Consider the following 27,707-nt stretch of genomic DNA (forward strand, 5'->3'; position numbering starts at 1 on the left):
GGGACAAGAGGTAAATGCAGATACAGATAAATTAGGGTACTTGAGACCAGAAAGCAAACTTGAGGCAGAGTTAGCTGGAGGAGGTGTGGGAGAGCAGAAAGGCTACAGAGACAGATGAGCACCTTCACAGAGCAGTGGGAACAGCTGCTGTGAAAACAGAAAGCCAAGTCAACAACTGCAAAGACTGCTAAAAGCAACAAGAGCTCAGCGGAGGCCTGCATTTCTAAATTGCACATTTACAGATTTAAATGAAAATGCTTTAAAAGACCCAATAGGTCTCAATGCAGCTCTTTTATGGAGAACAATTTCCTCTCCTGGAATAGAGCGAGATAACCCCCTTACAAAGTGCTATGAAAACTCCTTTGGAAACCAAAGCATTCAGTCAGATGTATGTGGCAAACAGGCAATGAGGTGCACAGTTACACTTATTTATCATGTGGGCGTGTGTGTGTGGACACTTAAACTTTTGCAGTGGTTGAATTTCTGATCCAAAGGTTTTGAGCACGTTAAATGTAATTATATATTAAACGGTATTTCCGTTTCACTTCACTATCTGTGAAGATGGCTGGCCTTAAGAAAAAACTAAAACAGATCAGTTTCCATACTGTACTATGAGACAGCCCTAGATTCGAATAATTTTTCCAGAGAACAAATTCCCAACTTCTTATTGGCGATATGCTGCAACTTTTACTCTCCAGTGTTTTTACATATATGTTTCTCATTTAAGATTAAATTCTTAAATAAAAACAAATACAAGTTAAGGTCCCTCCGGAGAGGAATTTATATTATCCACTTCAGTATTCCCGTAAAACAGCACAATACCTAATAGGGTAGATAATAAAGGAAAGGAAGGTAGAAATTACCTGATAGGCTTTTCCATTCTGTAAAGTTGAGCTAATTTTCTCTAACTTTCTAATGCAAACAAATAAAATTTGACTCTAAACAGGCAACTCTAAATTTTAAAAATGCAATCTTATCAGAATCACAATGGTCCCCCCCAACTCAATACAATTTAAAACGGCGTTTTTGTCATCTTGGTGGTTCAAGTTAAAACAGTAACACCATCAGAGCTAAAGTATCACTACTATAATTCCTTCCTGACAAACATTTAAAGCGATAAAAAACTGGAAGACCAAAATGTAAATTATCAAACACTGATGAGAATGACAATGATGCTGGCACTAACGTGTTTGTGCACTTATTCTGAACATGCTGCTCTAAACAGTCTGTACAGATTACTGCATCTCATCCTCATGCCAATCCTGATGGGTAGGAACTTTTATTATCGGTTCCACATTATAGGTGAGAAAAACGAGGTAAAGGGGTGGATCAAAAGAGTATCATATTTACCTGGCGAAATTATTCAAACCATAGACTTAGCAGGCACCAGCACATAAACATAATAAGGAAAATGACTACTCTACTCATCTCTTGGTCATAAAACCAAAGCCTGAAAGCCTTTGATATTTCTGACTACACTGTGTTCTTCAAGCTCAAGGAAGAACAAGAACAAACAAGTCATTTCCCCACAACGTAATAACAACAGGTCCAAAAAAGAGGAGTACTATTATTAAGTTTATCGCAGATTTATATATAACACAAATACAATAATTTTTTAATTTTCAAAACTGAACTCAACACAAATTGGTAAGAGCTGAAGCATCTCTGTTTAAGGATCATGGAAGAAAACAATTCAATTACATTTCATCACAAGATTGGTCAAACGCTAGAAACCTGATTATGTGAATCTACAATTAGTCTCTGAATTTTGGGTCTTATGAAATCATGATTTGTTGAATATCCAAAGACTTTTCACCACTTACTAACACTGTCACCTACTTCTAACTAGTCAAATGTGGACAGGTTCCACAATCAACTCTACAAAGTGGAATGCATTCGAATTTAAGGCTACCTAAAATATGGCTTTGCATTATCAGCATAGCTCATATGCACTGTCTAAACCTCTAAACCTACTCAAAAAAAAAAAAAAAAAGAAAAAAAAGGTAGGTTTGAAGACACTGTAATCTACCTTTGATTTAAACAAGTAAGCAATAATAATTGTTAGGCAGTCATAACGTAGCTGCTGGTGGGTTTCAGTTGCCACTTTAGGAGAACAGGTTGGGGCAGAGAGAGTGTGTGTTTACCCCACCATGTACAGAAGCATTATTTTATGGTGACAAGGCATGAAACAAGCCAGAAAAAGAGCTATGGCTGCAGAATCACAATGTCTGGGCTCAAATCTTTGCCCCACGTTAGGCAGTGGGAGCTTGCGTAAGTTCTTTATCGTCTCAAAGCCTCAGTTTGTCCATGTGTAAAGCTGGGATAATGATAACAAGTACCTCACAAGATACCCATGAAGAGTAAGTAAATGAATGCATATAAATTACATATCGGGGACACAGGACATAGGAAGTGCTTGTGAAATGTCAGCTATCACCTCATCATCATTGATACTATCCAAACTGTGTTTCAGAGGAAGACAAAATATTAGAAAGCTGATGCTTACTGCCACTAGACTGCTTTGATAAATGCCAATAATAGAATTCAAATATCTCTATCCCTGTTATTTTATACCCATTCCACTGATAACTTTTTATTGCTCCCAAAATAATACTTTATTCACATCTTCATTTCTTCTGGAAGAATTATGTTAAGAGCACTTGCCTCTTGTTAATTTTCTCATTATCAAATACATCTTGATTATCTATGACTCTATATTTGGTGTAGGTTCCAGATGGATATTTATTATTATCTGCTGAACAGGTCCTAGGTGTCATAGTTTCATATGTTGCAACCTCAGAATCATCCTAGATTCTATCTACCTGTATTATCTTCTAAAATCCATCATCCCTGACTGCTCCATTCCCTCAGTCTTTGCCTCAGTTCAAGTACTTAACCACCTCAGATGGCTGTAACTGTCTCCTTACTGACCTCTTTGTCCAGACACTCAATCTATCTAACTCACCCTTCGTATTTTCATACAACCACAGGTATTATCTTTGAGGGAACAGGTAGACAGGTAGGGTTGGGAGACATGTGATCACATCATTTTGCTGCCTGAAAATCAGCCTCCAAGCTACTATTAAAAGAGGCTTAAAGAAAATCAACAATCACAATGAATAAACTTTAGATTTAGATTCAAACAAATAAGCTGTAAAAAAAAATCTGAGACAAAAACTTTGAATATTTTCATGATATTAAAGTGTTATTTTTAAAGACTTGATAATCTTGTGTTTAAGGTTTTTTCAAGTCACTATCTTTTAGAGATACATATCATAATAATTATGGAATTTACTTCAAAATCATCCAGTTGGAGCTGGGAGGGGAGAGTCAGAAATGAAACACAATTGGCCATGGGTTCGCCATGTTGGACAATGAGTATTTGTGGGTCTGTGATACCCCTGTGTCAAATATTATGTCTGTAATTTTCCATAACATGTTATTTAGGAGGGAAAAAAGTATCCTGAAGAATCCAGATTGTTTTCTGAACAACACGTTCTTCACCAAGTATGACGGCAGACTGCGTCTTCTCTTGACTTACCACCCCGACCCACGCCACAGGCCAGTCACACTAAACTTGCCATGATGTTCAAATCATCAGGCCGGGCCCCTTCACCTCTCTGCATCCTGGCACATACTGTTCCTTCTGCCTAAGAAGTCTCTGCAGCCTCCTGGACACACCTTTGAGATCTGGTTCCACAACCGCTTCGCTGAGCCTCTCCTCATTTCCTTCATGCGCCCCCTTGCACTTCTTCCACCCTTGGAACATAGCCACATTCTCACAATTACTTTGCTTTGTTTGTTTCTGTTGTTGTTGTTTTCCTTGTATTCTATTTCTACCTCTCTCAACAGATAATGAACTCCTTAAGGGCAGAAATGTGACTTACTTATTTCAATAAATATTCCCTATAAGTCTAGAAGGTACTAATTTTTAAATAAATGCTTGGAAAAACAGTCATGAGAACAACAGTCATGGCAAACATAATTTAAACAAAATAACGTCTACTAAATCATAATTTATGTTAATATGCGAATATTTATCTACTACATATTCTTTAAGAATAGGCTGTCTTTTCTGAAGGAATATGCTGCACATCTTGAAAGGAGTATTAATATTATCTAAAGATGAAATTATACCCAAAGACAGGGGGGCAGCTTATTTTCCTGTTTCTGAAAGAAGGATAAACTAAAATACGGCCTTTATGCTATCTTCACATTTCATCTGGTGTGCCTGTGGGAATATATGTTTTGTTCCGTTAGAAAAACTGTATACTATTTCTTATTTCATAATAAAAATGTCAAAATACTCTACACTATGAAATAGTATCTTTGACCCACATGTGAGAGATACAAATATAGACATAAATGTGAACTTATCAGGAAAGAATTGTAAACTTTTATTTTATGACAGGAAACAGATAAAATGTTTCCCATTTCTCAACTAAGAAAAATAAGTTAGTGCTGACTTAGCCAGCTGTTACTAATACTCCTTTGATTCTTTAAGAAAATTTAGTCACTGGATTAGACACATCGTACAAACAAAAAGGAAACACCTACTAGTATAAAACTTCATTTGCTTCGTGTCTCTCATATCTCACAGTTTCACACATTAACCTGTAAAAGAGATAAAAACATGAGTTCAACATCTGTCACTAAAAAACAGACTGGTATTTTAAATCCTTAAATGAGACATATAGTCTAGAAAGTTGATTATTTTATATGGTTAGTCACAATCATTTATTAGCCTCAAGATGAATATTTTTAATACCTAGGTTAACAAAATTACATTACATTAAATCTGGTAAAAATATGCTAGAAAAGAAAATATCTAATACGATGTCAACTTCACTGTGTTTATTTTATGGGGGAGAACACTGTGTGTATTTTATATTTTGTAAATGGCATGTGGACAAATTAATGTTCCCCAAGATAAATGAAAAATGAGAAGGAACCTAAAAGTTAAAAGGAAAACTTATTGATTTTAAAAGTGATAACATCATTCATGGCTCAACAAGAATGTTACTCAACAGTATAGAATTTAAGATAAAAGTAGGCTCTAATTAACTTGATATTTTTATGACCACTTAACTGGAGGCTTTAGAACTTTAAAGATTTCTTACTTCAGCTGATTCATCCCAGAGTTTTTGAAAAAATTACTAAACTATAAAAATTATGAAAAACATGAATAATTTTTAAATATTCAAAATTACTCTTAGAATAGCATCTTCAAGAAGCATCCTATTATTTTAAGTGAATTACATTTTTCCCAAAATACAGAAATGCAAATCAGAGAATTACTATTCCATCTTATGAAGGAACTAGAAATAGAAAACGCTGGCTATTAAAAGTGTTTATTTCAACAGCACCTCCATTTTGGTCAGTCGGGCTACTATTCTCCAACCTGTGAAACCCTAGAATCAACCCACATCCATCTTTCTTTCCTCGGTTTGCTAAATCAAAGAAACAGCTCTCTTGGGTACTTTTTTCCCTTCTTCTTGGCATTCCCACCACCGTACTTTAGAGGATTGAATTTTAACTTCAATCCCCTCCTGGAAACAACGCAGCTGATTCTCACTTAACTCCAGGAGGCAGCAGTGAGTCTTGAATACATCTTATTAAGCATACATTCCTCTTCAGTGGGTTGAATAACAATTTTTCATAGGAAAAGATGATAGCCAAAAGCGTTAAGTCTAAAAATATCTGGTCTTAAATTAGACAATAGGCTCTGCCTTGTTTCCTGTTGGAACAGAAGGATTCTTGCCTGGGCCTCTTTACTTCCGCCCGAAATCTAGTTCCTGCTTCCATGGAACACCCTGCGCTCCTGTGTAAGAAAGACCCTGCGCTCCTGCAAGCTTACCTCCTTCTCCATGTTCCTCTCTACTGAATCACATCCACTAATATGTAAGCATAACTCAATATATCACCTATCGTGTGGGCGGAACTCCTCTCTTGACCTCACATCTCCTTCCAGCTACTATCTATCTATCTATCTATCTATCTATCTATCTATATAGATATTTTTTTTTTTTTGAGATGGAGTCTCACTCGTCACCAGGCTGGAGTGCTGTGGGGCAATCTTGGCTCACTGCAACCTCTGCCTCCTGGGTTCAAGCGATTCTCCTGCCTCAGCCTCCCAAGTAGCTGGGACTAACGCTACGTGCCACCACGCCCAGCTAATTTTCGTATTTTTAGTAGAGACGGGGTTTCCCCATGTTGGTCAGTATGGTCTCGATCTTTTGACCTCGTGATCTGCCCACCTCGGCCTCCCAAAGTGCTGGGATTACAGGGGTGAGCCACTGCGCCCGGCCTGAGTTGTCTATATATTCTATCTCCATTTTCTCACCATTTTCCTCACTCCTCCATCATCTGGTCCCCGAAACTCCAAAGAAAAAGCTCTAAAAATTATCAGCAAACACCTTGTTATCGGAATCCTACCTGTCCTGAGCAATTCCACTACTCCGCAGTATTTGATTACTCCTTTTTCCTTACAGCATTATCTCCTTTCAGCTCCCTGTCTTTGGTCTTCTGCTTTTCCAGCTTAACTTACTAGTCATTTTCTTTCTGTCTCTTTTGGATGCTACCCAACTTCATCCTCTACCTGACTTCTAAATGTTGTCATCTCCAGGGTCCTGTCCTTAGTCCTCTTCTCTACACCCACGTAATCTCACCCAGTTCATGATTTTAATCTATACACTGATGACTTCCAAAGCAATGCCCCAGACCTAATCCCTCATCACGGCAGCCACCCATCTAAATGCCTACTCAGTGTTGCCACTTGAATATGTAACAGCCACCTCATGCTTACAACGTCCAAGACAGAATATGAATTTCTCCCCCAAAATCTGCTTTCCCAGAGTTAGTACCCTGACATGGTTTGGCCATGGTATCTCCACCCAAATCTCATCTTGAATTGCAGTTCCCATAATCCCCCCATCATGGGAGGGATCAGTGGTGATAACTGAATCACGGGGGCGGTCCCCCCAATCCTGTTCTGGTGGTAGTGAGTTCTCAAAGATCCGATGGTTTTATAAGGGGCTTCCCCCTTCGCTGGGCACTCATTCTTCTCTCTCCTGCCACCTTGTGAAAAAAGATGTGTTTGCTTCCCCTTCTGCCACGATTGTAAATTTTCTGAGGCCTCCCCAGCCATGCGGAACTGTGAGTCAGTTAAACTTCTTTCCTTTATAAATTACCCAGTCTCGGATATGGCCTTATAGCAGAGAACAGACTAATATAGTAACAACCTTAGAGTCATCATTCCTGACTCCTCTCTTTTCTTCACATACATCTTTCTGCCATCACCTGTTTCCAAAATGCATCCTCCACAACTGACCAAATTCACCATCTCCCCTGTTAAATCCAGCACGAGCTATCATTATCCCACCATTATCCCTTACCAAGACCTTGACAAGTACAGACTTCTACCTCTACCTTTACATACCTATTGTCCATTCCCCACAAACTTTCCAGAGAGATATTTCCAAACACTAAATCAGATGATCTCACAGCTCTACTCTTAATCTCCACAACCTCTCAAAGAAAATCCAAACTCCTATGCTATTTGCTGTACTTCTATACTATGCTATATTTTACTTACTGTACCGTACTATATCGTGGCCCCTGCCTTCCCCTGCACCAAGCCTGTGCCCACAACAGAGCATCTGAGGCACCTCTACAATGAAGAAATCTTCACAGGCTGTCCCGACTCTAATATCACCTCCTTTTGACTCCAAAGCCAGCAGCCCAGCACCCATCCTTATCATGTCCAACATACTAAATAAAGTAACATTGATCCATATCTCCATCTTTTCTGCTCCACTGGGAACCTCAGTTCCGTGATGTCAGGGGTTTGATTTACTTCATTGCAGTATCTCCAGAGCCTACATCAATATCGAGTACATAGTAAGTATACAATCAATCAATAATTGTTTATAAAATAAATAAATTTAAACAGTGCTATCAGAAAGTCATGATAAAATATCTTATATGAACATGTCATAAACGAAGGAATCAAGTACCAAAATGCTTTTTGTCTTTAAACATTGTTAGGCAATGTTTTAGCAAAAGCAAACTGACCTTCCCTGAATTCCTAATGAGTATAATAACCATACTTCAGTTACTACTCAGTGATCTAACGGTGCCTATATAGTAACAATTACACTCATCCATGATGCTGCAGAAAATATATATTCTATTTTAGCAGGCTCTTGTTTCCAAAACTAAGTAGCCCCAATTACTCTATTTTTTTTAAACAGATTTTTGGTCTCTGCTCCCAATTACAGCATTCTTTTCCCCACTGGCAAATATGCTGCTTCTTGTCTATATAAACTAAAGGGATAAAACACTAGAAAAACAGTTAAAATGATGTTGAAGAAACACAGTTTTTAGCAAAGCTCTGAAAAACTTTTACAATGCACAAAGTGTGTGATCTTACAGCAACGCAGTAACGTCTATTTTAACTGCTCTGTAACAATGCAGGGAGCTGAAACTTTCAAATAAATAAAAGCCACTTCCACTCCCCCACAAGAGAACACAAATGTTGCTGCTCTACTGCCCAATACTTAACAGACTGAAAATCTTGATTATGAGCACTTTTTTTCTAAAACTGGAAAACTGTATCATGTGGAAGTCTTAACTGACTGCTCTCTATCAATCCCAGGGTATAAAATTAAAGGAAAATAATTTACCTAAAGGAGACATGTTCTTCCCAGAAATTGTAGTATTATAAAGCAGTTTATCTAAGTTGTTGGGTTTATCTGTACCTCTATTTTTGTTATTATGTATGTGGTATCCTGATCTCGTTCTAAAACAGAGCTTAAATTAGTTTAAGCTGATGTTTTCCATTAATGTGACTTCAACACAAGCCTAAGATAAACATCTTACAGGCCCACCCTGTAGGTTCATGCCAACAAACACATCTGTGTAGGCTCCAAAATAGACATTGTAAGGTGTAAATAGACTCAACTATACCCTTGAACTTATTATTTATAACCAAAAATTACTTCTGCCGCTGCAGAAAGTTGACAGGTCTGAAACTGGCTGGAAACTGGGTGTATGGAACTTCATTAGTATTTTTATACTTTTTTTTTTTCTTTTTTTATTTTATTTTATTTTTTTTGAGATGGAGTCTCACCCTGCTGCCCAGGCTGGAGTGCGGTAGTGCGATCTCTGCTCACTGCAACCTCCACCTCCCAGGTTCAAGCGACTCTCCTGCCTCAGCTTCCAGAGTAACTGGGATTGTAAGCATTTGCCAACACACCCCGCTAATTTTTGTATTTTTAGTAGAGATGGGGTTTCACCATATTGGCCAGGCTAGTCTTGAACTCCTGACCTCAAATGATCCACCCACCTTGGCCACCCAAAGAGCTGGGACTACAGGCATGAGCCACCACGCCCAGCCTATTTATACATTTGTCATCCAGAAAATTTCTCTAGGTATAAAAAATCCTTTTTCTAATTGCACAGAATTCCTATTATCTAAATCATTTTATAATCACACATACTATAAAATACATTATAATAATCAATATATCTAAATATTAGGTGTGTGTGGTTTTATGTGCACAGTGGGAATGTGACATTTGTATTTACATATTAATTAGCTGCATTTGCATTTATGAATTAATGACATGCAATTAAATAAACAATTGTTACTGCAATTTTTTCTTAGCAAAGTTGTCATCACAAAACATAAAATGTAAGTTACACACGTTAAAAATTATTCTTGTTCTAATTTGAGCCATCTTCTAAAATCCCAGTGGTTTTGCCCTTCCTAATAAAACTTGACTTAATTTTTAAACACTTAATCTACAATCTACTTTAATTTAAATGATTTTCATTAAAAATTTAATTTTAGAAGTACTCAATCCTCTTGATATTCTTTTCAATTAACAACTAAATATGGAGTTGACACGCTCACAAATTAATTAGTGTTGAAAGAGTAAAGGGGAAATACATGGAAAAAGCATTCCTTTCATAATTAAAACCTGCTGGCATCAGAAATAGCTAGACCTGGAAGAAACAAGACTTTCCCATTATGTCCTAGTTGGTGTTTATATATTATCCATCTTCCTAAGGTCCTTTATTTTATACCCCACTTAAGGTAACATCATTTTTGTTCTTTAATATGAAGCCCAGATAAACATAAATACAACTGCTGTATTACTGTACAACAGAAGTAATGAGATTTCTATATGGGCAGATCTCATAAAAACAAATATGGTATAAACTGTGCTTCTCTGAAAGGCAGTCTACTTAATGCAATAAAATATTCAAAGATCCAGAACATACTAAAATAATGGACCTAATCATTCTTTAAATGATTAATTTAAAAGGTTCTGGTTTCTAATAAATCTGAATGCTAAGTAGTAGGTTTCTAATTTGCCAAGATGGCAAATGTTGCCCCTATCGATATTTTCACCAAGTGGCATTTACTACATTTGGTGAGAGGTGAAAGAGGAAGGGAGGGAAATGGAGGGGGATGGGGAGAGAGAAAGACAGAAAAGAGGGGGAGGAGGAAGAAGAGAGAAAGAGAGAGACAGAGACAAACACTGGGGTGGAAATGGAAAAATATTACTATGACAGAAATGTCAAAATATTATTCTTTTATTGGATACAATTGAATTCAACTTTGTAAAAGTAAAATTTAAGCTGTATAAGTTTGACTGTACATACTGTTTAAGTATATATTATTAGTGTAAGTTTAAGCTCCTTAGTATAGAAGCTAGATGAAGCAGAGTTTTCACGAATAAGATTTCTTTAACCCTACTTGTTGACTACAGTAAGTAATCTATAAAATTCTAGCATTCTAGGTAGGAGAAATAAGTCCCAGTGTTCTATAGCACTATAGGGTAACTATCATTAACAACAATTTGTGGTGTATTTTCAAATAGCTCAAAGAGTGGATTTCAAATGCTCTAACACAAAGAAATGATAAATGTTTGAAGTGATGGACATGCTAATAATCCTCATTTGATCACAACACATTGTATACATATATGAAAATATCAATGTACCCCATAAATATATACAATTATTGTGTCAAGAATAATAAAAGTAAAAAATTAAAATGTTCAATTGTTACATGCTTCAAATTTTTAGCATTCTATGATTAACTTAATATTAAAATGACATACCTAAGTTGATGCTCCCTCAAGTTTGACAAGGCTTCCATACCATGTAAATAGGAATATACTATTTCCAGATCCTGTGTCAAAGAAAAGGATAGAAATTATTAGACTTGTCAGGAAAGGGGGTTTCTAAAATAAGTCACTATATCTACAAACTGAATTAAACTATGGATAGCTTTTTAAAAAATACATGTTTTCTTAAGACATTAAAAATAAACATTATTAAAAGCTCAATTGTACAAATGTCCATTACAACTGCTTCCGGGATATGCATAAAACCTACTAAAATAGAAAATAATATGACAAACTTATAAAAATAAATTCCTCATAAATCGTTCTTTATCACCTGTTTCTGTCTTTTACATCAAAATAGCAACTACAAAGTTTTAATTTCAAAGTACATTTGTCAATACCATAGTTAAATCAAATTATTTTCTTAGTTAATATAAAATGAATGCTTGTTATTGCCTGGTTACACTTAAAAATTGATATAAATTCAATTTTTTTCAATTCTTACCAAAATTACATCTTATAGAGATATTTAAGTTTAAATATTTTCTTTTAAAAAAGAAAACATGCCTTGTTTTTCCAGATCACACTGCAGTAAACAGGAAGAAAAAATGACTCAAATTTATTTATGAAAGTTCAGAAGAGGTAAAAATTCAAAGTCCTGTTTATATTCATATGTGACAAGCCAGAAAGGATTTAGTATTTTAAGACTCTAATAATATCTAGGAGTCTAGGATTACACACAGTTTCTGCCATCAAGAATATGAGGGATATTTACTCCTTTCCGAAATCTTAGACAAAATCTACAACAAATCTAAGAAATTTGTAAAATAATCCTCTCCTTTTCAAAGTGTTAACAGCTTTATTTACTAATAATAATTCACATACTATAAAACGTATCCTTTTAAAGTGAACAATTCAGTGGTTTCGTTGTACAATCCATCATCACTAATTTTAGAACATTTTCACCATCCCAAAAAAACAACTCCATACTCATTAGCAGTCATTCTCCATCCCCCTTACTCCAAGCTCCTGACAACCACTAAACTACTTTCTGTTTCTATGGGTTTGCCTATTCCAGACATTTCATGTAAATGAAATCCCAGAGTGGAATATATGATCTTTGGGGACAGCTTCTTTGACTTAGCACAATGTTTTCAAGGTTCATCCATGTTTTAGCATGTATCAGTACTTTTCTTTTTATTGCCAAATATTCTTTCATTGTAGATACATACTACACTTTGTTTGCCCATTTATCAATTGATGGACATTTACGATCTTCCCTCTTTTTGGCTCATAGTTTCACCTATGAGTGAAACTGCTGATTCACATTATAACTCTGTGTTTGACTCTTTAAGGACCCGTCAAGCTGCTTTCCTATGTCACTGTAACCATTTTATAATCCCACAGGCAATGTATGAGGATTCCAAGCTCTCTACATCCTTACCAACACTTGTTATTGTCCCTCTTTTTATTTTAATCATCTTACTAAGTGTGTAATAGTATTGATTTGCATTTCCCCAATGATTAAGGATGTTGAGCATCTTTTAATGTGCTTTTTTGTCCATTTATATAAATTCTTGGATAAGTGTCTATTCAAATTCTTTGTTCATATTTGAATTGGTTTATCTGCCTTTTTATCATTAAATTGTAAGAGTCCTTTATACACTCTGGATAGAAGGTCCTTATTCAAATGTATAATTTGTAAATATGTTCTCCCATTCCATGGACCATCTTTTTTACTTTCTTGATGGTGTCCTTTGAAGCACACAATTTTAATTTTGAAGTTCAATTTATTTTCTTTTGTTGCATGAGCTATTAGAGTAATATTTAAGAAACCATTACCTAATCCAAGATCCCAATGATTTACTCCTATATTTTCTTCTAAAAGTTGTATGGTTTTAGCTCTTACATTTAGGCCTATGATCTATTTTAATTTTTGTATACACTGTGAAGTAGTGGTCCAACATTATTTTCACATGTGCGTATCAGTTGTCCTGGAACCCTCTGTTGAAAAGACTATTCTTTACCACATTGAACTGTAATGGTATGCTTATTGAAAAATCAATTGACCATAAATAAAAGGGTTTAATTTCTGGACTCTCAATTCTACTCCACTGGTTTGTCTATCCTTGTGCCTCTACCATGCTGTTTGGAGTAGGCAGCTTTGGTAGTTAAGTTTTGAAATTGCGAATTTTCAGTGTTCCAGCCTTGTTCTACCCTTTCAACAACAGGTTTTACTGGCTCTTTTAGGTGCCTTGCATTTTCAATCCTAATTTTTTTGATTAGTTTATCAGTATATGCAAATAAGCCAGCTGGGATTTTAGTAGGGTTGCATTGAATCTGCAGACCAATTTGAGTAGCATTGCCATCTTAAAAATTCAAGTCTCCTGATCTATAACGTGTGATGTCTATACATTTATTTAGGTTTTCTGTGATTTCTTTTAACATTGTTTTTGTACTTTTCAGTGTACAGACCATACTCTCTTGGTTAAATTTTAATCCTTTTAATTAAGAAAAAAAACTTTTTGTAGGCTGAGAACACTTAGGAACAATTAGAACCGTGTGAGAAACTGAATCTTATATAAGGACGTAGATGACAATAATTCACAGAATAACTAGATAAGGAATTAGAAACCTTTTAAAGAAAGTACTAAGGCTGGGCATGGTGGCTCACGCCTGTAATCCCAGTATTTTGGGAAGCCGAGGTACACAGACCATTTAAGGTTAGGAGTTCAAGACCAGCCTGGCTAACATGGTGAAACCCCATCTCTACTGAAAATACAAAAATTTGCTGGGTATGGTGGCATATGCCTGTAATCCCAGCTACTCGGGAGGCTAAAGCAGAAGAATCACTTGAACTCAGGAGAAGGAGGTTGCAGTGAGCGAGAATGCACCACTGCACTCCTGCCTTGGCAACAGAGTGAGACCCTGTCTAAAAAAAAAAAAAAAAAAAAAAAAAAAAACAAGAAGAAAAGAAAATACTAGGAAGCTTTTCAGTCTAAAATGTTTTAGACTATTTAAGTCCTTAAAACAATGTTATGGTATGTTAAGACAGTCATTCCAATTTAAAATTTATCAATATTAGAAACTTAAAATGTCACCCTCATATAGACAACTTTCAAATAAACTGATGGCCTCTCATTTTATCCATCTATACTCTGATAAATAATTTCCAAGAAGCCTTTTAAAAGTTATTTAAAGACTGAAATGTAAAAATAGGTCCCATAAGTTCAATGCCAATAAGAAAACTAAAACAAAATTGTTTCCTCTATCCAGTTCACGAAGTGTACATTCCTAAATCTAATAAACCCCTTCTTTAGAAAAGCAATCAGGCTCCAATCATAATGTTCTATTTGCATTCAAGGAAAGCCAATAAAAATGTCCTAATGAAACATTTGTAATAAAAGATCCTTCTGGATAATCCTAAAGTTCACCATTCTAGTTTAAATATTATGAATTTGTATGTTACTTTTCTGGATAATCCTAAAGTTCACCATTCTAGTTTAAATATTATGAATTTGTATGTTACTTGAAGTCATCAAATAGTACAGAATGACTGTCTTCCTGGCCGGGCATGGTGGCTCACACCTGTAATCCCACCACTTTGGGAAGCCAAGGCGGGTGGATGACCTGAGGTCAGGAGTTCAAGACCATTCTGGCCAACACGGTGAAATCCCGTCTCTACTAAAACTACAAAAAATTAGCCAGGCGTGGTGATGCACGCCTGTAGTTCCCAGCTACTCAGGAGGCTGAGGCAGGGGAATCGCTTGAACCCGGGAGGCGGAGACTGCAGTAGGCCGAGATTGTGCCACTGCACTCCAGCCTGGCAACAGAGCGAGACTCCATCTCAAGAAAAAAAAGACTGTCTTCCCATTTTTGAGGAGCTTATATTCTGACTCTTATATTAAAGTCTTACATTGTTTTCACTAAATTACCTGTCAACCTGTTACAATCTGCCCAAGGCCTAAAACTGATTTTATCTAAGCAAAAAGACTATTTGCATTCATTTAACTATCAAGAATAAACAAATTCACACTGACTAAAAACGTGTATTTGGAAAAGTATTAGAAAGAAATAAAATTTTTAAAAGCTATTTCTGGAAAGGACGGCGAAGTCTAAGAAACACAGTATGACTTCTTCTTTTCCTAACTGAATACCCTTGATTTCTTTCTCTTGCCTAATTGCCCTAGCCAGAACTTCCAGCACTATACGACCCAGCCATCCCATTACTGGGTATATACCCAAAGGATTATAAATTATGCTGCTATAAAGACACATGCACACGTATGTTTATTGCAGCACTATTCACAATAGCAAAGACTTGGAATCAACCCAAATGTCCATCAGTGACAGACTGGATTAAGAAAATGTGGCACATATACACCATGGAATACTATGCAGCCATCAAAAAGGATGAGTTTGTGTCCTTTGTAGGGACATGGATGCAGCTGGAAACCATCATTCTTAGCAAACTATCACAAGAACAGAAAATCAAACACCGCATGTTCTCACTCATAGGTGGGAACTGAACAATGAGATCACTCAGACTCAGGAAGGGGAACATCACACACAAGGGCCTATCATGGGGAGGGGGGAGGGGGGAGGGATTGCATTGGGAGTTATACCTGATGTAAATGACGAGTTGATGGGTGCAGCACACCAACATGGCACAAGTATACATATGTAACAAACCTGCACGTTATGCACATGTACCCTACAACTTAAAGTATAATAATAATAAATAAATTAAAAAAAAATAAAAAAAAAAAAAAGAAACACAGTAGAAGCAAGAATTTGGAAGCCTCAAGACAGAATCAAAGAACAGCCTTAAGGCCTTAAAATAGAACAAAAGACCTTGAAATAATCAAGTTTCTACTTCAACTAACCCAAGAAAAATCAAAGATAAAAAGCTAGCTCACTGATTAAGTAGCACTTTATTAATCTGTTGCTTTTCAACATTATGGAGTTTCATAGTTGTATAAGGGCCATGCTCTTATACAAACTATATCATACATATTATGTTAGTGTGATATACATGGATTTAACAATTTTGAGTATGAATGTATACTTTGAATAACCATTACTTCTTTATGTTAATTATAGCATACAAATTAAATAAGATTGTTGATTAGTTAATAAAAATGTAAAGAATGGAATATTATCACCTATAATTCACTGACATAAATGAACGAATCAGGAAGTCGTTCCTGAGCCTGTATCATAAACCTGGGAGACAGACATTACACCTTACTGCATGAACAGACTTAAAAAGCAGTTTTTCTGCCTATATGTACCTGCATAAATAAAACATTCATATCTCATATAATCATGATTTTTAGGGGGTACTTTCGAATGTGTCACTATTCAAGCAATATACAACCAGAAAACCCTGTGTAGTAACTGCTTCGTTTTGTATTTTATGTATCAAACCAGACTATAAACTTCTTAAATGAATTCAATTACATTCAGTGTTTCTTCTATTGCTCTTACAGTACATCATCCCACAAGAAACTTGTTTTAAACTTGTTTTAAATGGTCTGTGCCACAAGGAGCCTATAAACTGGGGGAAAAGACTACATGATTCCACTATTATAGACGCAATTAGAGGGCTTTACAGATAGACTCCATGTAAACTTGAGACTTCTTAGTTATATTAACAGGAGTGGCAGGCAACCCATAAGTAATGTTTCACTACGTAATATGAATTTGACCAACATGGATTTTGGCATGTAGGAAAAAACAGAGAAATTATGGCAAAGATATCAAGAAATCTCTGCTCTCAGACCCTGAAAAATGAAAGAAAGTTGACTAGAGATAAGCAAAAGACATGCAAACCGAAGGAAGGAGGAATCTGTGTTTAAGCTTTTCTTAAATCAGGAGGTCAGCAGCCAAATATTAGTTACCATAGATCGCATAAACAACAAAAAGCAAAAAGGAAAACAAGTTTTCTTGTCCTTTCCTAAAAGCAAGCGGGACTAAGCAATGTCTTGAAATAGGCACACATTGCCTTTCATTTCTAATCTTCCTATCAACTTTTTCTACCTTCTCAGCAGGTGTCAAGAGACCTCACATTACCCAAGCCCCATATCGGCTCACTATGCCCTGGTCTAAGAATTAAAGGCAGGCAATCTGAACACAATCAGTAGGAACCCTTAAAACTTGTACAAGAACTGTCTGTCGGCATTTGTACTTCCATAGTCCACCAAACAAATCTCCAAGTGGTATGAGATTTCAGGCAGCACAACCAAGAGAAATGAAATCTACCAGGAGTGTAAGGGAGGAGATTTGGGGCATGAAAGGCCACTGCAAAACAATCCAGCTCTGCCCTGCCCAGGAGCTACCCCCACTCCTTTCCTGCCCGAGTGGTCACTCCTATTTCTCCTCCTTCACTTCTCCCACAGAAGTTTCAACCTTTATTTCCCCTAAGTTGTGGGCTTTTAGTAAAATAATTAGTTGGCATGGAATTGCTTCTACCAGCAAAAAAACAAAAAGGCAAGTGAGTAAGAATGGGGTGCTGAGAAGTCCCGCTCCTCAAACCAACCTGAAATGTGCAACCATCAGTGAAAACCAATGGCTGCACATCACAGAGCAAGACTTTTCTCTTATTAAGATGCACAAAGAAATGTATGGCCTTCAGGGAGTTACACTTTTAGAATCTTCTTTTCTCTATGCAAACAAGAAACATTCATAGAAGGACATTTCAACCAACAACTACAGAAAAAAAAAAAAATGCTGAAGAGTTAAATTACCTAGAGTGTCTCAATGTCCATTTTGGTCAAAAAACTATGACACACAAACTGAACAATTTCTAACCTTCCCAAATGCACTTCCTAAGACAAATGAAATTCACATGACTACTACTATTTTAAAGGACTCTTAAAAAAAAAAAAAGTAAGCTATTTTTTCCCCAAAATTCTCTAGTCATTGAGCACAAACAGGAACATGTTGCTCTAACCAGGAAGCAGCATTTTTTAGAACAATAAGCCTTTCGTTTTACCCTAGGAAGGACATCCTTTTTTCAAAAATAGATGCTACTTGAAAGTAGACTGAAGTTATAAAACCATGGTAGCACAGTGGACAAAGATATTGAGAGACCAATTGGAATAAAGCTTTCCCATGAAAAACAGACTCCCTTTTTTTGTCCCAAATGTAAACCAGATTCAAAACCCAAAAGCATCCTTTAAGTACTTTAGGAGAGTGATTGTTCACAACCTATCCAAAGTCAATCCTCTTGCTCAAAGTCTGTTAACATAATACATGCTAGGTCAGGCGTGGTGGCTCACACATGTAATCCCTGCACTTTGAGAAGCAGAGGCAGGTGAATTGCCAGAGGTCAGGAGCCCAAGACCAGCCTGGCTAACATGAAGAAATCCCTGTCTCTACTAAAAATACAAAAACTAGCCAGGCGTGGTAGTGTGCACCTGTAAGCCCAGCTACTTGGGGGGCTGAGGCAGGAGAATTGCTTGAACCCGGGAGGTGGAAGTTGCAGTGAGCCAAAATCACACTGCTGCACTCAAGCCTGGGTGACAGAGCAAGGCTGCGTCTCAAAAAGAAAAAAAAAGACGTAATACATGCTAATGGGAAAGAAGTCAGAGGGAGAGTACCCCACATTCTGGGCTCTCAAATTTCTCCTAAGAGACTCATTCAGAATACATAACTGGCTTCATAGCAAACTTACAATTCACTTACAACTAGCTTTTAATTTCATTTGTTTGTAGCATTAAGATCTCGCTAACAATCTACAGTATGTCTTAATATGATCTTTGGAGAACTGAGAGCAGATTACTATTTCTCCACCTCCTCTTCCAACTGACTGCCCATACCATATGCTGGTGCAATCCCTCCTATCCTGTATAGACTCTTTGCTGCTTGGACACAACAAAAAATAATGGGGTGGGGGGATTATGTTACACCGCACCATGAGAAAAAAGGCGTATCTTTCTCCTTTAAAAGGGGTTTTGTTTCATATATGAAGCTACATATTTAACTGTATTTGGAACTGGATTGATCCCTTTAAAAAGCCTATCTTAATGGTCAAGGAAACCGAGGCCAAGACTGTGTCATAATTAGCAGGCCTGTGGAGGCTGAGGCCTAAGTGGCAAATGTCCATGGACTTAAACGTAAGGAGGAAGAGAAAGGAGCATCTCGCTTAAAGCAACACTAGTCACTGGATAAGCACTGTCCTGACGCCAACATATTCTTCCTTGTGGATCTATCAGAGAGAGGAACTTGGAAAGATAAAATGAAATTTATCCTTTTGGGCAAAAGATCACTAGCAATGAATTAGACAGCTACATCTTGAACATGATTAATAAGGGGGTTAAAAGCTAGATTATCCAATGCTCAAATTCACGTCTCTACCCAAATGGGGGAGGGGCAGAAAAGGGGAAGTTCTGCAAGTTTCATTATGTTTATTGATACTGTATGGTTAAGTGGGTATGGTATGGTTAAGTTGCAGTGTTTTATTTAGGAGATCTCAAATACTTCTACACTAAAACATACAAAAGAGCTAGCCTAAGAAGGAGAGAGATGGAATAAAAGGAATACAAGCTTTGGAGTCAGATGGGGCAGAGTTCAAATCCTGATCCCCACCATTCCCTAGGTGTGTGACCCTGGGTTTGTTAGTGAGACCATATTTGCAAAACAAGGTGAATAATATCAATGCAACTAGGCTGTGTGGCTGAAATTACACATAGTTTCAGTACTGATAGTTTCATGGCACAATCAGATCCTGGAAAAAAAGGTGATTGAGTTTACTGCCAATGAGATCTGAATGCAAGCACAAGTAATCCTAAGAATATAAAATTTAAAATATTCCTGAGACACTTACTATGTATATCAGAATTTTTACAAATTAACGTATCCTTTTATGATGTGTCTGTATGCCAAAAAAAAAAAGTCAAATGAATTCTTATAATACTTATAAAGGGCCCCTAAATTGTGTCTTTTATAAATCTAGATTTTTTAGATTAGGTTTAAAGAGAAGTGTACCTGACATATATTTTATCACATCTGTTATAAATATACTTTACAAATGACATTGGTATGAAATCTCATATCCTTAAGACCGAGAAAGAGGAGAATGGGGAAATTTTCCAATTTGAAAACAGTCACTTAATTTTTCCTCCAAGAAAGATTGGCTAGGAACATATTCAAGACTGGCAGAGCTGGACAACAAAGTATTTTCCTCTCTAACATAGGTTTACCTTCCATAGCTCAAGACTGTTTTACAACACTTAAAATGAAGTTGTTAAAAAAAAATTCTGCATGCATTCCATTAACATTTGGACCTACAGACTTAAAAACATTCCTTACAATATTTACACTTCAATATTTACACTTTACACAAATTATAAGAGGTTTCCCACAAGTTTCAGGTCACACTGGAGTTACTGAAACTGTCTTTGAAGATCTAATTTAATTTAGCACGATGCTTGGATATTTTTTCATCTGTGGATGGTATTAGAAAACAAATTAAAATGTTGTATATATTTTCTTCTAAAATATATCCACACAACTGAAGTATCATTTGAATAAAACCTGTTATATTGAAGTAATTCAACATAACACATCAGTAGCATATTGTCAGGTTAATCCTTTTTAACATTTTTTGGCAGTATTTCCCAAAATGTACCCCAGAGTACCTTGTCCTGTACAACACTGTATAGCATGTATTTCTGCCAGGTTCACAAACTACATTAAAGTTCATGCAGGAGAGGGACTAATAACTTTACCCACAAATTTCCCAAACAAGGTTAATGCTGTCTTCGTTTGAGGTGGGGGCAGAGGGTGCCTGTTACCTCCGGAGCACATATCTGTTAACACCGTTTCAAGCACACCATGTTCAAACCACCTCGTTCCAAGGCTCCCCACACTGGAATGAAACCCAAACACCAACAACCTCTTGCACCCTTTCCACATGATGACCAGCAGTCTTCGGGTCCAGCCTAACACAAAGTCCCTCCAAACACTCTCCTGTCCTCCCTCTGCTCCAAGACCCCATTTAAAACTGGCAGTGAACACTTCCTTTCTGAGCTTCTAAAGTTCTTACCACCTTGACCATTCACATTAGGCCCTTCACACGTGCTCTATGTGGTCACTTTAATAGGTTTGTATTTTATGTCCTCGATGAGAGAGGCACCTTAAACAAAGACTTTACTCATCTTCTCTTACATCTCTTTCTCAGCTCTGCATCTAGCAATGGACGGTGGATGTTGCTAGATGCAAAGAAAGAAAAGGGCAACATTCCTGCAGCGGTGGTGGTATGCATGACCTTAAGCACTCCCTGAGAACAGGGAGAGAAAGAAATGGAGGAAATGTGTTTTCAATCTGGGTGTTACAGTTTCAGAAAACTCATACCTATACAGGCTGAAACAATTCTGTAAATAACCACAAGGTGGCAGACCGGACCAACCGTCCTTCCTGGAACCCAAAAGCAGTCGCTGGTCTCACAAGCGATTCTTCACAGAGATAGGGGTTTAAAGCATTCCTGAAGATGATCTCAAAAAATATGATGATTCCTTTCTCTTTGTGTCCCTAAAGACAAGGGGCAGGAAGTGGGGAACAAGTCCATCAGCACGCCTATTAAAACTGTTTAACTTCTATCATCCTTAGCAGGGAAATGTTTATTTTCAAATAGCCTCCCCACATCTTTGTAAAGCACCAGGGCAAATAAAACAAAAATGTCCGATCACCAGCCTGCTGAGGTGCTTTGTGCATCCGAGTCACTCATACCCCAGATTACATCATCACATGCTTTTGAACAAAGTAAGAAAAAATAATCCATAGCAGAGTGTATGGTTTTCAAAATATATATATATATATATATTATTTTAGAGTTACAATAATTACTTTAACCCTAAATCATATGAAGGCAAAATACTGTTTCTGACCCTACTAATTTACACTCGAAAGAAAAACAATCTCCAAGGACTGTGATTTCAATTCAAATTCACGTCAAAGCCCAGGAAAACCTGATAATGACATTACTGGTCATTGCTGATAAGGCCCTTGTATATTTCTCCAGCCTCAGATTCTTGAACATTGTAACACACATATGGCTTAAACTTTATAAGACACATGTATGCCTGAGTGCAGCCATACACGTAGTCCCACAAATGGCTTGCTTGAGTCCAAGTTTGAAACCAGCCTGGGAAACACAGTGAGACCCCATCTCTATAGAGAAAAAAGAAAACAAAATTAGCCAGGCGTGGTGATGCGCACCTGTGGTCCCAGCTACTGGAGAAGCTGAGCTAGATGAATCACTTGAGCCTGGGAAGTTAAGGCTACAGTGTGCCATCATTGTGCCAATGCACTCCAGTCTGGGCAACAGAGCAAGACCCCATCTCCAAAAAAAAAAAAAAAAAAAAAAAAAAAAAAAAAAGACACATATATGAAGAATTCTAGAAGTAAATTATAAAGACTCAAGTTGTTTCGTTTGTCTAAAACTTCCTCAGGTTTCTTTTCTAGAGGAAAAGATAAATCAATCAAACATAAAATTTCCTCAAGTGTTTTCCACTGAAAAAGGCATTTTTTTAAACTGAGTTTTTGAACAATTCCTAAACTTGAGACAAAGGTGATTAGTAATTATCTCATTGATTAGCCATAAAAATTACAAAACAGACTTGCAAATTACAACAAAACACTCTCTTATCTTCTAATTCAAGTTGGTGTCAGGGAACCCAAGAGCAGTCAAGTGTCAAGGGACAAGAGTTGAAAGGTACAAAGTACTTCATAAATTTGAAGGGACAGATGAAGTATCATCTATAGTCTGCATTCTCAAAGAGTTGATCTCTCATTGAAGAAAACACAAGGGTTAAATGATACAGTCACAACAGAAGTCACAAGGCAGTTTTTATGATTACTAAATGGGTGTTTTGTTTAGCAAACTAAAATGCATGCTAAGCACCATGTTCATTGTCATGTCCCAGGAGAAAATGATCCTGTAAGCAAGTTTCATTTGTGAAGTTACAATTTTTCATTAGAAGAAGCAACAATTTAGTTTTCACCAAAAACTCAATTTTGTTAACAAATAAGAAAATAGAAAGTGCCCAAGATCAGTCCACAATTCCTGTTTTCAAGAGTCAGTATAAATATTTCTCCTTCAGAACAATGTATTACACCACCAAGCCTACAGCTTCCCAGAATTCCCATCTCTCAGGCAGCAAAAATACATTTAACAAAAGATATCTTCGTTTTAAAAGTATCTTATTTTAATAGACTCTCAGACGGCAGTATTTGTAGTCAAATTTTAATTTACATGTATAGATTAACATACTATACTTGCACTGGTTTTCTCCATCAAAAGTTAGCAGGCTGCGAATGATTACATTTAACATTTAAGTAAAACAACCAAAAACGTAAAGCAGCTGCATATACACATAGAGAACAGAGGCACGGACATACACTCTCTAATAAAATGATTCCTGAACTATCTTTGATTTCAATTAAAAAATAACATCAACCAACACCTTCCCCCCAAATTCTCCTCTAACAATAGAGTTAAAACCTTCAGCTTGGTGTTCAATTCATTTCCCAAATACAGTCTGGCTCCTAGAAATCTTGCTGAGCTGGGGGTGGACAGACAGGGGCTGCTACACATCACTCCACTGAACTCCTATCTCTGCAACAAGGGGCCGTAAAGTCTGCACAAATCACCCTCAGGAAACCTCAAGTTTCTAATACCAACCTAATTCCAGAGGCACTATCAACAGCACTCATTTTGAACATTCACTGTACAAATCTCAACAGTCCTACAGTGGTAGAATTTAGACAGTCTTAATAAAAGCAAAGCAGAATAGGTCACTGAGGACACCAGTTCTTTATTGCCTCTTAGCAAAAAGGAAGTACTCTGTGAATGGAAGCAGGTTTTAAATATAGAAAATTTCATTGCAGCCATTTTTCTAGGACAAAAGACAAAAATAATTTGACATCTGTTTTTCCCATCTTGAATGTTTTACCAAGGAGTCAACCACCAATAGTACTACTTATTCTCAAATTTTTTATTTCTCAAGAGGACAGGAGAAGCAAATGAGAATATTCCACATATGTAATTAAAGCCTTCCACGTTTACTGGTCAGAAATGAGTTAAAACGCGAAAGAAATCTTAGGTCTGTTCAAAATTGATCTCTTTTAGACCTATCCATAAAAGGTGAAGGAGCAGAGAAGAGGAATAGTTTATCCAATCAGATAAACATTTAGCGAAAGGGTGCAGAGGAGGGCAGTTACAGAAAATGTGCATTACTGAATTTCAAAGAAGAACCAGAGACTTAAAAATATGTAAAAATATGTATTTTCTAATCAAGTGCTCCACTAGAAGGGACAGCAAGTTAATTATAGTTTCTGAAGTATCTCACCTTTCAATACATGTTTTGAATTCTCCCTTGAAGCTAAGAATCTCACTTTACTTATCCTACTACTAACTGCTTTACCTCCCCCACTTAAAGAGGAAGTAGCATGCATGCATTACAGTTTAAATTGTACATGTGTACATTTGATTTATATGATAGACTCCATCACATTCATAAACAGACCTTTACCTTCATAACATCAATACTCTGACATCCCATCCCCAACATCTAAAGCCCTCCCATCATCATTACCAAGATTCTCCAGAAATCAGAAGGAAGCAAAGAGGCCTTGGGGTGGTGAGAATGAACATCCTATGAAGTCAATTACTGCAGAGCAGCCATCACAATCAGAACGGAAGATGAATAGGGAAGGTAGGAAAACGGTTCCCAACTTCACATTTCCCAAAATACTTGTGCATAACTTAAAATGTGTGTTGCTTCAGAGCCAGTGTTATAAAAGGTGGTTGGGTTTGTCTATCAGCTACTGCATCTGAGAACTACAGGACCCATACAGGAAAAAGGAAAAGGAAGCTATAAAATATTTTCTTGGTAAAATATTTCAAAGAAGTCTAGTGAAAAGGTTCCAAATGTAGGTCCACTGGAGAATTCTCACTAGTGTGTGGCAAAATAAGAGAGTAAGGACAAGTTGAGATCCTTGATAAGCTTAATGTATTCCATTTAAAGAATTCTCCTTTATTATGGGATTGTAACCTTCCCTTTTTTTTTCTCTTATAAAGTCATTACTTGAAATTATATTGCTACTAGTTAGTAGTTCACTGTTTTATCTAATATCCTCAATAGAAGAAATGTTTTAAGTTGCCTACCTTATTTTGGTGCTCTAACTCTTGAACGGTAGTATGAAGGGCAATGGTCTTGGCTTGATGAAAATCCAAAAACTTGGGACACTTGTCTCTGACACGTACCTAAGCAATCTTAACTGAGTGAGGTGACTGCAAAGTTGCAGAATTATTTACCTTTTACTTCCAGCTCTTATTCTCCAGGAAAACTTTCCAGAAAAAAAAGTATTCAAGGTGTTTTGACCCTCTCCCATGAAAGATTTAAAAAAAAAAAAAAAAAATTTAAGAGACACTCCTTTTACATTATCTCTCTAAAACTACTAGTGGAACTCTGGGCCTTGGTATAGAATGAAAAATTTGCAAAGTGATGTAGGAAGATGTTGTGGACAGAACAGGCAATCAGAGTGCACCTTTCCAGGCAATTCCCCTGCAAGCTTGCCAGGCCACTAGGCTTAGATGAGTCACCTGAGCAACACTGACTGAGTTCAATATCTGACTGCCATTTACCAGCTTAACATCCCTGAACAAGTCACTCAACCTCTCTGTGGCTCAGTCTCTCCACCTGTAAAATAGGAATAATAACAGTACCTAAGACTTGCGAAGTGAATCATCAGGGCCTTGACACTTTCTTTTGTGAGCACTGGCATGTGGAACATTACTGCTGTTCAATTGAAAGGTAATTATGAAAATCTAAGGGAGAGGGTGCCCCAGGGGGAAGGAGGTTATCAGTCACTCTCTGGCTTCTGCCAAAATATGTCAGGCTGCAGAGATTTCCTACAATATACTCAAAATAGCATTTTAGTTTTTCTTTTCTGTTTCTTACTTAGATAATTTCTGGTCTTAAAGTCAAATACAATGATGCAACACTCTACTAGTAGACAGCTTAAGAAGTAGACAAGGGAACAGAACAGAGAGATCAGAAATAAATCCACCATTTATAGTCAACTGATTCTCAACAAAGGTAGCAAGAGCACAATGTGGGAAAGAACAGTCTCTTCAATAAATGGTGTTGAGAAAACTGGGTATCTACATGCAGAAGAATAAAATTAGACCCTTGTTCACACCATACACAAAATAAACTCAAAATAAAGACTTAAACGTAAGACCTGGAACTGTAAAACTAATAGAAAACATCTGAAAAGTTCCATGACATTGGTCTGGGCAATAATGTTCTGGAAATGACACCAAAAGTACAGGCAACAAAATCAAAAATAGGTGAATGGGATCACATCAAACTAAAAAGTTTCTGCATAGCCAAGAAAACAGCTGGACTAAAGAGACAACCTACAGAATGGGAGAAAATAAAGTTGACCCTCAGTATCCATGAGGGGTTGCTTTCAGAACCCGTCCCCGAGGATTTTCCGTATATAAAATGGCATAGGGTTTGCAAGTAGCCTATGCACATCCTTCCATATACTTTAAATCATCTCTAGTTTACTTATCATATCTAATGCCATGTAAATACTATGTGAATAGTTGTTGTTATCCTGTATTGTCTTTTTATTGTATTAGTTTTTATTGTTGTATTGTTTATTGGTTTTTTAAAAAATATCTTCAATCCATGGTTCGTTGAATCTGCAGGTACAACCTAAGTATATGGAGGGCTGACTGTATGTGCAAACCATACATCTGATAGGGGGTTAATATTCAAAATATGTAAGAAAAACAACTCAACAGCAAAAAAAAAAAAAAAACACAAGTAACCCAATTAAAAAATAGGAAAAGGACCTGAATAGACATTTCTTGAAAGACTGCAAATGGCCAACAGGTATATGTAAACACATTCAAGATCACTAATCATCTGAGAAATGCAAATTAAAACCACAATGATAAAACCTCACACCTGTAAGAACGGCTGTTTTAAAAAAAAAAAAAAGGATGAGCATTGAAGAGGATGTGAAGAAGAGAGAAATTCTCACTGTTGATGAGAATGTAAATTAGTGTAAATTAGTATATCCATTATGGAAAACAGTATGGAGGTTCCTGCAAAAAAATTAAAAATAGGACTACCATATGATCACGAGGTCCCACTACTGCCTATGTATTCAAGGAAATGAAATCACTACGTTGAAGAGATGCCTGCACTCCCATGTTCACTGCAGCATTATTCATGACAGCTGAGATATGGAATCAACCTAAATGTCCCTCAATGGATGGATGAAGAAAGTGTGGTATCTATGTGTTACAGAATATTAGCCTTAAAAAAGAAAGAAATTCTACCCTTTATGACAATATAAATGAACCTGGAAGACATGTTAAGTGAGATAAGCCAGGCATACAAAGACAAATACCCCGTGATTTCATCTATATGTAGAATCTAGAGAAGCTGAATTCACAGGAGTAGAGAGTTCCCACAGTAGTGACCAGGGGCTGGGGAGGAGGGGACTGCTGGGGAGACGTTGATCAAATGATACAAAATTAGC

General features: G+C 36.7%; 1 protein-coding gene across 1 annotated transcript in view; it reads right to left on the reverse strand.

Moving 5' to 3' along the window:
* Positions 1-27,707, reverse strand: part of RAPGEF2 (Rap guanine nucleotide exchange factor 2) — a 487,682-nt gene that overhangs the window by 161,930 nt on the left and 298,045 nt on the right. The window contains exons 3-4 of the mRNA XM_050790923.1: positions 11,133-11,203; positions 4,558-4,614 (exon numbers count right to left, since the gene is read on the reverse strand). Of these exons, the coding sequence (XP_050646880.1) occupies positions 4,558-4,614; positions 11,133-11,203 (128 nt within the window). The remainder of the gene's footprint in view (positions 1-4,557; positions 4,615-11,132; positions 11,204-27,707) is intronic.

The sequence above is a fragment of the Macaca thibetana genome, chromosome 5 (assembly GCF_024542745.1).
Source record: "Macaca thibetana thibetana isolate TM-01 chromosome 5, ASM2454274v1, whole genome shotgun sequence".
In the NCBI taxonomy this organism is placed as follows: Eukaryota; Metazoa; Chordata; class Mammalia; order Primates; family Cercopithecidae; genus Macaca; species Macaca thibetana.